The 12019-nt window shown below is 40.7% G+C and overlaps 2 protein-coding genes across 3 annotated transcripts in view; one reads left to right on the top strand and one right to left on the bottom strand.

The window, feature by feature from the left end:
- The window catches only part of LOC139734199 (protein fem-1 homolog C-like), a 21942-nt gene extending 20233 nt beyond the window's left edge, over window positions 1-1709 (bottom strand). Inside the window, exon 1 of the mRNA XM_071645004.1 lies at window positions 1599-1709. The gene's annotated coding sequence lies outside the window, so the exon portion shown is untranslated. The remainder of the gene's footprint in view (window positions 1-1598) is intronic.
- LOC139734200 (protein fem-1 homolog C-like) lies at window positions 1539-12019 on the top strand. 2 transcript variants are annotated; one of them, XM_071645007.1, is made up of 3 exons: window positions 1539-1679; window positions 3607-3687; window positions 8419-12019. In XM_071645007.1, the coding sequence occupies exon 3, from the start codon at window positions 8467-8469 to the stop codon at window positions 10177-10179; it is 1713 nt and encodes a 570-aa protein (XP_071501108.1). In that variant the 5' UTR covers window positions 1539-1679; window positions 3607-3687; window positions 8419-8466; the 3' UTR covers window positions 10180-12019. The 2 variants fall into 2 exon arrangements, with proteins under 2 accessions (XP_071501108.1, XP_071501107.1); XM_071645006.1 differs by lacking the exon at window positions 8419-12019 and adding an exon at window positions 4435-6577.

Raw genomic sequence — 12019 nt, 5'->3', positions numbered from 1 at the left:
TTTTGCTTATCAAATCTTACAATTCTAATCAAGATATAGTGACGGCCATATAGATAACAATTTATACCAACAAACTGAGGACTTTAAAGAAATACTCTAAATTAGTGCGCGCGAGTGAGCCGAAATTTGTATATTTCTTCGTCATCATCACGTTTTGTTCTTATCTCTCTTTTTTATAATATATATAAATTTTGGCGAGCGAGCGCAGCGAGCGAGCAGAAAATTTCTGTATTTCAGCTTACAAAACATGGAATTTTTGTCATTTTTTGCTTATTAGATCTTACAATTCTAATCAAGATATAGTGACGGCCTTATAGATAACGATTTATACCACCAAACTGAGGACTAGAAAAATACTCTAAATTAGTACGAGCGAGTGAGCCGAAATTTGTATATTTCCGCGTCATCATTGCGTTTTGTTCTTATCTTGTTTGATTTGGGGTTTTTGTTGCGCCCCCCCCCCCCGTATGTTCGAAACCGTTGGCGCCTTTTGATCCAATTGGCGATCGCTTCAGAACGAAAGAAATTGCAGCCGCTGCTCAGTGAAACATTTTGCCTGCTAAATAAATAACATGTGTGAACACAACAGACATTGTCATTTTGTCCGCGTCATCATCAAGTTTTGTTCTTCTTTTTTATATATATTTGGCGAGCGAGCGCAGCGAGCGCGCCGAAAATTTGTGTATTTCAGCTTACGAAACATGGAATTCTTGTGTGAACACAATAAACATTGTCATTTTGCCCGCGTCATCATCATGTTTTGTTTTTATCTTGTTTGATTTGGTTTTCTGCCCCCCCCCCCATCATTCTCCCTCCCCCCCCCCCTTTCCGGGCGAATTTTTTTTTTCTTCTTCTTCTTCTTTTTTCTTTTCTTCTTTTTCTTCTTCGTTTTTTTTTTCTTCTTTTCTTCGCTTTTTTTTTCGTTTTTTGCGCCCCCAAGGAGTGGCGCCCGGGGCACGTGCCCCCCTTGCCCCCCTAGATACGCCACTGCACTTAGGCCTAATTTGGCATATTTAGTGCACCATGTGAGACTGATAGCCGAGGTATACAATGTACAGTTATGCCTTCTATATCAATGTGTAATTCCTCTTGACGTTGTGACATCAATATTTCCCCTTTACTATCCAAATGCCTTACTGCATGCAGTCTGTCCTTGAGATCTTTTTCATATTGGCACTGCAAAAGGTTGTAATGTCAAACTTTGAGTCACAGAATAAAAAAAGGGGGAGGGCGTCCTCGCCCTTTCGTACATGTCGTTGACGAATACAACCCACGGCACCTACCTGAAACCGAACTTGAACTCATAACATTGCATTCCCAGCGTACTTGTCTATGACCCCATTGTATTCGCACTGTGTGTATATCGCTCGCCATGGAGCCTTGCATGCCTACACGTACTAAGTTGATTTGCGATCCTGCGTTGCAGCCTACGTACCGAGCGAGTACAATAGTGCCGTGCTCCTTTCGCTCTACTCGTACACAGTATGTGTATAATGCGTGTGTTCAATCTGTAGAAAATAGCGCGTCATTCAGTGAGGCTATGATTTGCTGCAAATGCTACAAGTAGTTCATTGACCGCAAGAAATCTTGTAACTTACCCTTACAACGGAGTGGTGTCGGAATGTCGCACGTCGAGAAAATCTTAGCAAAATGCAGTGTTCGATGATGTAAACAACGTGGTAAGTTTTCGCCGGACCTCTCGTGAAGGCTCTATGGAATGGACATTGAGTTTACTGCGACTGTCTGCTCCAGGTGTAGCTGTATTATGTATGGGCCACGGAATTGTGGGCAATCATTTGCACTGCCAAATGCACAGGCTAAACTTAGGTCCTTATGCTTTACATGCTGTATCGTAATATCTGATGATGATTATGCCTTATTCTATCTACACCACGTAGGCTATATACGGTAATCCTATATAGGTTCAAAGGGAATAATAATTGGCGTTGTGTTATGTTGCTATCAAATTTCGGTGTTGCGAGAGAATGCGCTGTGTATGGTCTATGGCAAGCCAGTGGATCATCAGACGATTTTTTTTTTTTTTTGCTTTTTATAACAGTTGAGGGCTATACTACTATTACTAGCTGGTGAATGAGAAAGGCCCTAAGATATATCTTAGTTGTTGTTTGTTTTGTTTGCTGTTTTTCTTTTCAGATTTTATATATACCTGTATGTGTGTGTGTAGTGCACAGTTCCCTAGTTATATATGTATATATTTTTTTTATTATTTTTATTTTTATTTTTATGAGCGCTTATAGCCATGTGTTGCTTCACTGTTCGTACTATTTTGTGTCATACATCAGCTGTGCCATTTTCATTGAATTTACTCGGTAGACTACCGGTATGTGAATGAAGGTGTACGTAACATTATTGCCATTTTCATTTGGCTGTGAACAACTGATAATAATAATGATAATCAAAGGAACAACACTGCCATTTGAGAGGCTTGATTATTTAGCGTTAAAATGCTTCACATGTTCAATGTATTACGCTCTGTCAGGAAAGGGGGATTCAGTGCGTGTATAATGTCAGATGAGCGTGTAAAGTTAGATGAGCGGAAATAAAACAATCGGTCGGGAGTTCCAGAGCCACATGTTTTTGGCCAGACACAGATGATACTGATATGTTTAAATTACGTAAATGTATTCTGTCATGTTTCAATTCATCAAAGGTATCATTGCAAACAGAATTTGATAATGAGAAATAATATTATTGCCATAAAATAAGTATCGTTGTATGCCTACACAAATCGAATAGTTACCAATTTGCTACTCGCGCTTTTCTCGCTTGCTTTAATACGTGAGCGCTCTGATTGGTCAATTAGTTGACATGTTCTTTCTAAAACATACTTCAAATAGTTTGCGTTAATGGCAGCCTATAGGAATTGAATAACACGAACACGCGTGCGCCAAGTCGTATGCACATCATCTGCTGAAGTTCAAAGGATGATCAAGTTTCAGTTGTGATGGGGCTTTAGTGTTTCGCATTTTTTATGATGATTTTTTTTAAAGATAATGAGAAACACGTTATGAAATAAGAAAGAGCGTAATTCTGCGAGGAAGTCAACGCTTATTTGGTGAAAATTGGTTTTGACATTACTGAGAAATATATCACAAACGGAGCGATCCCAATGGGAGGTCGGATCCAGGTTTGAACTATAGAATTGCTTTCTTTTACATTGTTTGGGATATCTCATTCATTAATTTCAAAACTGATTTTCATCACATAAGCTTTGAATTCCTCTTTAATGCTTTGCTTCGTAACATTTCTTGACGTGGTTTTTAAGTATCGCGCAAAAAGCTGAATCCTCACCTCAGTCGATATTATATCCCTTTAATAGCGAGCCAGTCTGATCAGGGAGGTCCTGATCCGATTCAAAGCTACCATCTTACCAGTCTGGGTGCAGAGATTGAACCTTGTTTTACCGTCCACCCGATGTTTGTCCACCCTAGTTTGTCGTTGCCTTCTATTAATTGTGAAATATATTTTGCATTGTCGTCGTGAATATTTTGTATCATTTGTGCATGTATTCTTATGGAGTCCCATCTTTGATATAACTTTAAAACTTGTTTATCATGATCTCGTTTTTACTGTTCTCTGTTACAGTCATTGTCTAATGCAAAAGTAGCTTCTACTGGTGACTGGCGTAAGAGCAGTGACATTGGTGACACGAAGATACACACAAAGGTTGGTATGTCAGTCAAACGTTTATAACATGGTTATGTACGTCATGAATGTGCACGGGAATTACAAGGATATCGGTTAGTCGTAAAATGACTCCAGGAATTACAATATCCTTTGACACCTCCAAATTTCTTTTGCTATATCGAATTTTTATAATCAGCTGAAGAGTAAAGTATTAGAGAGATATGTAGAATATGATTTTCGGACCAGAATTTTTCACGTCGTTGTAACGTTAGTTTCTTTGCAACTGCGTTCGTTATAATGGGAGGTGTATGCCCTGTATGTACAGATAGTTGTATGAGTCTGCCAATGAATCCATCACTGGTACACATATGACTGACTTCAGTATTCAGGTGGATAAAGTAAACTAACTGAGAGACTATGGTATTCTTCTAAAACTCTGGTGTATATCAAAGGATGGGATGTACAAGATAACTTGATATGAAAATAGCCTTTGCCATCATTTCCACTTATGTCTTTATGATTCTTTCCTTTCTCTCAGTACGTGGAAAATACAAATGTCACTTTGATAATTTGCATTATGTGCACTGAATACGCAAATACAGATGAATCCTTGGTAAATTTGTGGTACCGGTAGCTGTTTTAATGCGTGCGTCAGGCAGCATGGAGTGTTTATCATTACTCCAGTATCATTACTTGTAATTGAAAGCAAGTTTGTACAGCTATTAGTATAGTTAAATACATTTACAAGCTCACTGCAAAATCCTCGATTGACAATTTATCATGCAGGATTGTCTTCAAAGTCCGGGAGAGATTGGACTGGTACTCTTGGTTCACCTTTACTTGAAGTTTCAGCTGGCGTGGCTGGTGTAATGAATTTGGCAAGTGCATTGTCTAAAGGGGAGGTGAAAGACTTGAACAGTGTTAAAGAGTATGTGGGAGATAAGGTTAAGTGGCACATTGGTGCTACAAATACCGATGACCGCACCCCTCTGATGATTGCATGCATGAATGGGCAAATTGCAATTGCTGAGTGGCTTCTGGAAAGCGGTGCCAACGTGAACTTCTGTGCCAGAGACGGCAACACAGCATTACATATGACCTGTAGGGGGAATGACGAGATTATCCGCCAGTGTCGCAAGTCTACCGAATACCCACTGCAGAGCATGGACGATAGGATCAAAATACTCCGCCTGCTTTTCAAGCATTGTGCTGCAGCTACGAAAAATCTTGATGGCCTTCTTCCTCTACATGTTGCTGCTCTGCACAGTCAAACAGTCATCGTCAAGTTTTTAGTTGAAGAAAACTCTGAAATGCCTGTGGAGGACAAGCTCAGAGCATTAGAGATACTTGGCTTTTCACAGTCAGTCTGTGACAAGTTCCACTATTCAGATGCATATGAAACTTTTCGCAATGTTCATTCCATGCGAGAAGACCTCAAAGCCGACACGTCTGAGACATTGACTGGTTCTGATTTTGAATCAAACACTGATCAATGTGAAAGTCCCTTCTTGAGCCATCCAACATTTAGTGACATAGAGTCGGAGAAAGATGAACACAATATCAGCATCCATGGATTTGTAGTAGGAGATAGAGTGCTTCCCATTGGTCTGAAAGAAAAGTATCTCTTTGAGCCACTCGCTGGCTTCGCCTGTAACGCTTTCTTCTACAATAATCCAGCTGAGGGATACATAATCTTCCAGTTCTTGTTGTCTATGGAGTCACAATCTAGACTTAAACTTGGAACTGTGGTTAAGCGGCTTGCATCAAATACTGGATTCCTGTCAAAGGCAATGCCCTTGAATAATGTCCTTCTCCAGTCATGTGAATTAGTAGCCTCATATCGAGATGTCGTCTGTAAATTGGATAAGGCTTGTCTTCTGAAGAATGGCCCTGCCCTCTTTAAGTATCTGAAGGAGTTTTCCTTCAATGTGGCATACTTTCATGGAGGAGTAGAGTTGTGTGATTCTCTGGTAGAGTCGGTAAGAGGTGTGATTTCTTTTACTCAAGACGTCTTCAAAAGTTCGGAAGCTGGCGATACCCTTACTGTAGGTGTTGTCTCTGTAACTCATGGAATGTTGTATTCTCTTGGGGAAGAATTTGTTGACCATATGTACAGTGGCATGAGTAAGAAACCAGTGAGCTATGTTACATATGTTATCTTAAAACTTCTTCCGTATGACAGTGTTTGCTGTGTTGACGAGGACAAGAACACAATGCTCCATTATGTGATGCAGATCGTTCCCTTAATAGCACATGACATAGATTTCGCTGTGGACATGGCACGAGCTCTTGTGCGTCATGGCTGCCCACTTCATGCTGTGAATTCTGAAGGATACACAGCACTTGACATATTGCTGGAAAATTCCGAGTCAGGCGACGTTCAAAGGCAAGAATTAATTGCCCTGCTAGATCAAAGAGCAAATGCCCTGACACTTGAAGAACTAGCAATAAGAGCAGTCCTACAAAACAAGATACCATACTGGGATGTACTTCCGCTGAAGATATGTGAAATACTTGATGGAGTGAACGACCTAAACATGTCTGAAACAGACTCATCCTTCGAAACTGGCTCAGAGTCCAATTAAAGGAATTACGTTAAAAAAGTACATATTAGGTATTAAAGCAAGTACACTTGTATGAGCTGTTTGGTTGTTAGTGGTACTGTACTGGTTTCTTGTAAAGCTATATAAAAGAATGCTTTCGAATTTGTCTTGATTAAAGCTCGAAAAAAAATGAAAATCCATTTTATTTACTTTGAGTTCCTACACTCGTACCACACATACATGGTACAACACAATGTAGCATGGTGATGTTTGTAAATAGAAGCTTCATACGTACGACACATGAAAACGAAAGTTTTCATAAAGTGGTGTTTGCAGGCATTAGAACATTATTATACAACCCAGTCAAAATGCAGCAGTTGTGTTAGATTGAGACATCGTAATGTGAAGCATCCCCTGTTTGCATATCATAATCGTCAATTTAAATGAAATTCACAGATAAATTCATTGTCCCTTACACATTCAATATTGCCCTACTCTTGGACCCCGTTTACAGTGCGGGGCTGGGCCGAGCCGCGGCCGAGCCCAGCTTCACTTGCGAGGCCGAGCCCCGCAATTTTGTCCGTTTACACTGCCGGGCTCGGCCGCGCTTTTAATTCAAACCTCTCAATATTCTGTCGTAGTGGCGCTCTGCTTGTAAACAAACGCAATTTGGTATAGTCTGGTTTTCAGACCCTTTGCCAACTGGATTCCGTGGCGACGAAGTGGCCGTTCGGGCAAAGGCCTTTGCCGAAGGAAAAATCCTGTGCAGGACAAAACCACCTTAAACTATACTAGCTTTCGTCGTTTAGGGGTGTAATATCCTGGATAGCAAAATAGTACGGGCAGAGGGTTTGGAAGCCAGACTGAAATTGGCCGCGCATTTGGCCCCGTTTGCGTTTACACTGAGAAAAGGCCGGGCTCGGCCGCGGCCGGAGACCACCTCCAGAGCGACGCCAAATGCGCGGCCAACTTTTGCGCGTTTACACTGAAGCGGGGCTGGGCCGAGCCGCGGTCGAGCCTCGCACTGTGAACGGGGTCTACATTGGTTATAAACTATTACATGGACAATGAAACAAATGCTACCAGCAAGATTTAAAAAATGATAATTATATATTTTTGTCGTGCAAGGTGCAATGTATGTAATGGAGATAAACAAATTGTAAAATTTGATTATATCTGTCCTGTTTTGAATAGGCCTCCGACAATAGCGATATCTTAGGGTGAAAGTGGAGTAGTGTTTGTCAATGAAATAGGGTCAATCCACGAGATTGATACCCACTATTATAGTCATAGGCCCACGAGCACAACATTGGAAAAAGGTAAATTGATAATAAAGACCATGGGCTCAACATTTGTCTTGAAAGGCCCACTAGTTTGACGCTAGGCATAAAAAGGTCAATGAGACTATCTTCGAGTACATTCAACCCCTGTGATGTATGTGTATAATGTCGGTCCCGTGGGCATTTGTTTTCCTAGTGTCGGAGTTATTGGCTTTATTTGGCTAGTGTCGACCTGATGAACTATATAGGTAGTGTTCTTATTTTACTTGATGTCGAGTTCGTGGGTCTTGTGTGATTTGGAAGTTGCATGACCCGTTTGCTGTATGACTCGTCATGTGACCCGTTATGGGTGTGACGTGCACCCAAGGAAGCATGTCATTCTGGTGGTATGAGTTTGATCATGCTTCAAATGCCAGAAACATGTGATTCACTTTAACATGTCATTTTTTATATTTTGTGAAAGCCATGGAATGTTTCGTATCATAAGTCTCAATGCATCATGCAAATTATAATTCCAAAGATTCTGTTGAACACCACCTTGACAGCAGGAAATTCATTGTAATAAAAAAAAAAAAACTGCAGACGTGTGACGATTAAAAAGTGAAATTGCCTTTGTTATTTTGCTTTAACAAATACAATCTTCGTTCTGTTCTTTGTAGTAATAATACAAGTCGTGTTTCTTGAACATCGTACCGTGATGCCTAGGTATCAATTGTCATTTGTGTGTGTGAACAACAAAACAAAAACACACGAATGCACAAAACGGATATGCCTGCCCTTATCATCTATATGTATTACAAGTTTGACAACCCTGTGCTGTTTTTTAGTTGAGATTGATACATGTACTAACTAAACAATAAAACAATATGTAAAATGTCAGTCACTCATTACCAAAATTTCAGTACGCACCCTTAGTCATTATGTTTGTGTGTAATCCAATCTTTCAGCTTTGACAGACACGGTTAGCTGTGAAGGAGAGCGTGTTTGCGCCAGTCATGGAGTCCCGTGCAGGTTCGTCGGATGATACGGGAGAGCAGAGTACGCCCTCTTTGGCACAGGCATTGGTAGAGGGTGAACTGGCAGGCCTTGAGAGCATCCAGAACTATGTGGCCAACCACACCAATGAGGGTGTCATAGATACCACTGCTTCTGACGGAAGAACTGCTTTGATAATAGCATGTGAAAAGGGACAGAAAGACATCGTCAAGTATCTTTTGGAGAGTGGTGCAAACCCAAATGTCCCCTCTCCAAAGAGTGGTGACACACCTTTACATGTAATCTGCAGGAAACACGCGGACTGGAGGCAGGACATTGCCGAGGACACCAGAATCAAAATTGCGCAGATGCTTCTGCAGCATGGTGCTACCTTCAGGGAAAACGGCCGAGGACTGAATCCTGTCCATGTAGCAGCTCTGTCTCGCTTTACTTCCGTGGTGGAATTTCTGATGTCACAGTGCAATGGAAGTGGAATGCCAGAAGTAGATGAGGTCACCTCTTTGGAAATGCTGGGCTTCTCGCTATACATGGATAAATGGCACAACCATGCGTATGATATGTTATGCAAGGTCATTTCCAAGCGCTGCCATATCCCTGAGATTGGAGCTGATCCAGAGCTTGAAGCCATTTTTCAGTGCACAGAAAAATATTCACTTGCTGATGTTCAAGCTATGAAAGGTGACAAGCATTCCATGAAAGTCCAGTGGTTCCTTACTGGGGATAGAATCGTACCTGAAGGTGCAAAGGGAAAATATCTCTTCAGGCCCATGGCATACTTTTCATGTAAGTGCATGAAGCATGATAGACCAACCTTAGGTTACAATATATTCAAGTATATACTGTTACGTGAATCGAAGTCAAATGCAGTGCTTGGGACTGTTATGGAAGGAATATCTCCTTTGTTTGGTGTATCATTAGATAAAATTGACCCTAGCATCGTTGCCAGTGGGTGCGAGGTTGTCACTGAGTATCAGAATGTCATTCAACACGTCAGCCAGTCTTGCCTGATTGAGCAGGGTCCACATCTGCTGGAAAACTTTGGTGAATTAATCTTTGATTTTGCATTCTATTTTTCTGAGCCTGAACTCCTTGAGTCCATGATCAAGACAGCAGGGAAAGTTATTACTAAAGTTCGAACCGCATTTTCTCCTTCAGACCTTGACAAATATACAGCTGGGTCACTTACATTTCACGTCATGGGCAAACTAGCAGAAGCATATGTGGATAACATGTATAGTGGAATGACTAGGCAATCACTTAATCGTGTTAAGCGTGTACTGTGCAAGCTGCTCTGGTACGATGACGTTACATACGTGGACGACAAAAACAACACGATGCTTCATCTATTGGCATACTCAACATCACTTGCGCATGACTCATCTTTCATTGTTGACTTGGCAAGGATTTTGATACGTCATGGCTGCCCTGTGGACAAGATAAACGATGAAGACGGCACTCCTGTGAATATTTTGATGGAAGATGACGGTTTTTGTTCCGATGATGAAGACAGCAAAGAGCTTGCTGACATGCTGGGTCGTACGTCTAGTATCACAACCTTGGAAGAAATGGCCGCGAGGGCTGTCCTCCAGAACAAAATACCTTACCACGAGGTGCTCCCGGAGAAGATTTGTGAGATGATTGATGGGGAGACTATGGATCCGGATCCGAGTGTTCTGAAAACACCCGAGAAATCTGAGTCAGAATCAGATTAATTTTCGTTGATCAAGAGCACGATGACAACTCCTGACTGCATTCCATGGAAGATCAAATATATCGTGTTCATGAGAATTTGACCATTATAAATGTCATTAGCCAAACTCCAATAAGACATGAATATAACGCAGTTATTCCCCATTTTTTCTGACCGTTCTGAAATGCATTGGACAATCCAGCTGTAAAATGGTGCGGTTGAATCTATTCTTCCTGAATTAGACGTAATTTACCTATAAAGGTTCTATCTGATGAAACTTCATATTTATGTGGGAATATGCTTTGAATGAAATCTAAGTACTTAATTTGAAAGCCAGGAATGCCGCAGAATTGGGTTTCCTGTGTCTCCCAGACATAATGAGAGTCTCTCTCTTTCAAAACAACCCCCCCCCCTAAAAAAAAAAAAGAGGAGTGAGGGACTGATATCCCACATTTTTCATAATGGCAGTCTGGAGCTTCAAGTCTATGAATCACAGTTGCTGACGCTTGATCATTACAGCCAATTTATTCTCAAGTCCAGAGCTGTACAGTTTATAACATGTGATTTCTTGCTTTTTGTGTTACTGCATTGCTCTTTTGTCTCTTTGAAACAAAAAAAAAAAGGAGTGAGGGACTAATATCCCAGATTTTCATAAATGTATGGCAGCCTATAGCTTCAAGTCTCTGAAAGATGATCAGTTGCTGCAGCTGACGCTCAATCATCACGGGAAATTTACTCTCATAGTCCAGAGCTGTAGAGATTATGGCATGCGATTTCTTGCTTTTTGTTTTATTTCAATACTTTTTTAGTTTAGAAATTTGGTTGTAATTACCGTAGGGGTGTATGCTGTTTCACGGGTATCAGGGATTGTCTGTGTGTGTGTGTGTGTGTGTGTGTGTGTGTGTGTGTGTTTAGACTGAGCTCTCGAAGTTGAAGATGAAGATACGTGTACATGTAATTTTGTAAACATGCGATGCTGGTACTCTTTTACCTCAAGCCACTTCTCAAAACGCTCTCTCTCTCTCTCTCTCTCTCTCTCTCTCTGTAAATTATGTTTGTGATTTTACAATTTCCTGCCATGTCCATTGAACTGTCATTCTCCCTGTAGATGCTTTTATTTGCGTTGTTGCTTTTGGAACAGTCAGTGCGTCTAGATAATCTTGGATAGCGGTTATATCTCTTAAATGGCTAATGCAGAAAGAATTTCCGTCGCAGTTTTCTTTCCGTAGAAAGATTCATTTAATGAATCTCTCAGACACACTTGTACAGAGTATCAAATCTTAGAAAGCTTGCACGAGTCCCACGTAGTGAGCCAATGGTCCTTTACCAGAAAGATTGAAGGGTTTTTCGTGAAGGAGTTATAACAACAATTATTGGCATACCACTGCACGAATTTGCGTTTTCTGAGGTGCTTTGTATTTAAGATAGGAAAGGCTGAACGTTATGAATTTTGAATTACCTCTCAATATCAACAACAAGATATTGAGTCAGTTCGGTGATACGTTTGTACTGTATGCTCGTTACATTGGCGGTTTACATTGTCGACATCGGCAACTAAGATGAAGAGACCAGTTAAATTGGCACTAGTCAGGAGCACTTGCGACAAAAGGTAACGAACATAGGTTCCTTTACATGTAAGATATACATTGCGTTTCTCCAACATAGGTTTGTTATGTAATATTAAGTAAGGATATCGCCATGTCTTTTGTTTGTGCGCCATGAATTTAAAGATAAATTGGCAAGATTTCTTGCATGTCACTATAAGTATCATTCACTTTGAATTTTATAATCGAGTGTGTTGCTTTTAGAATAATGTTATTTATTGCGATGTTAATCGAGTCCGGGATATCGTGATACATGAC

The sequence above is a fragment of the Diadema antillarum genome, unplaced genomic scaffold (assembly GCF_040938485.1).
Source record: "Diadema antillarum isolate AM-2024a unplaced genomic scaffold, OU_Dant_1.0 seq00000512_RagTag, whole genome shotgun sequence".
Lineage (NCBI taxonomy): Eukaryota > Metazoa > Echinodermata > Echinoidea > Diadematoida > Diadematidae > Diadema > Diadema antillarum.
Note: the sequence above shows the minus strand (reverse complement) of the source record. Positions and strands in the feature narration are given on the sequence as shown.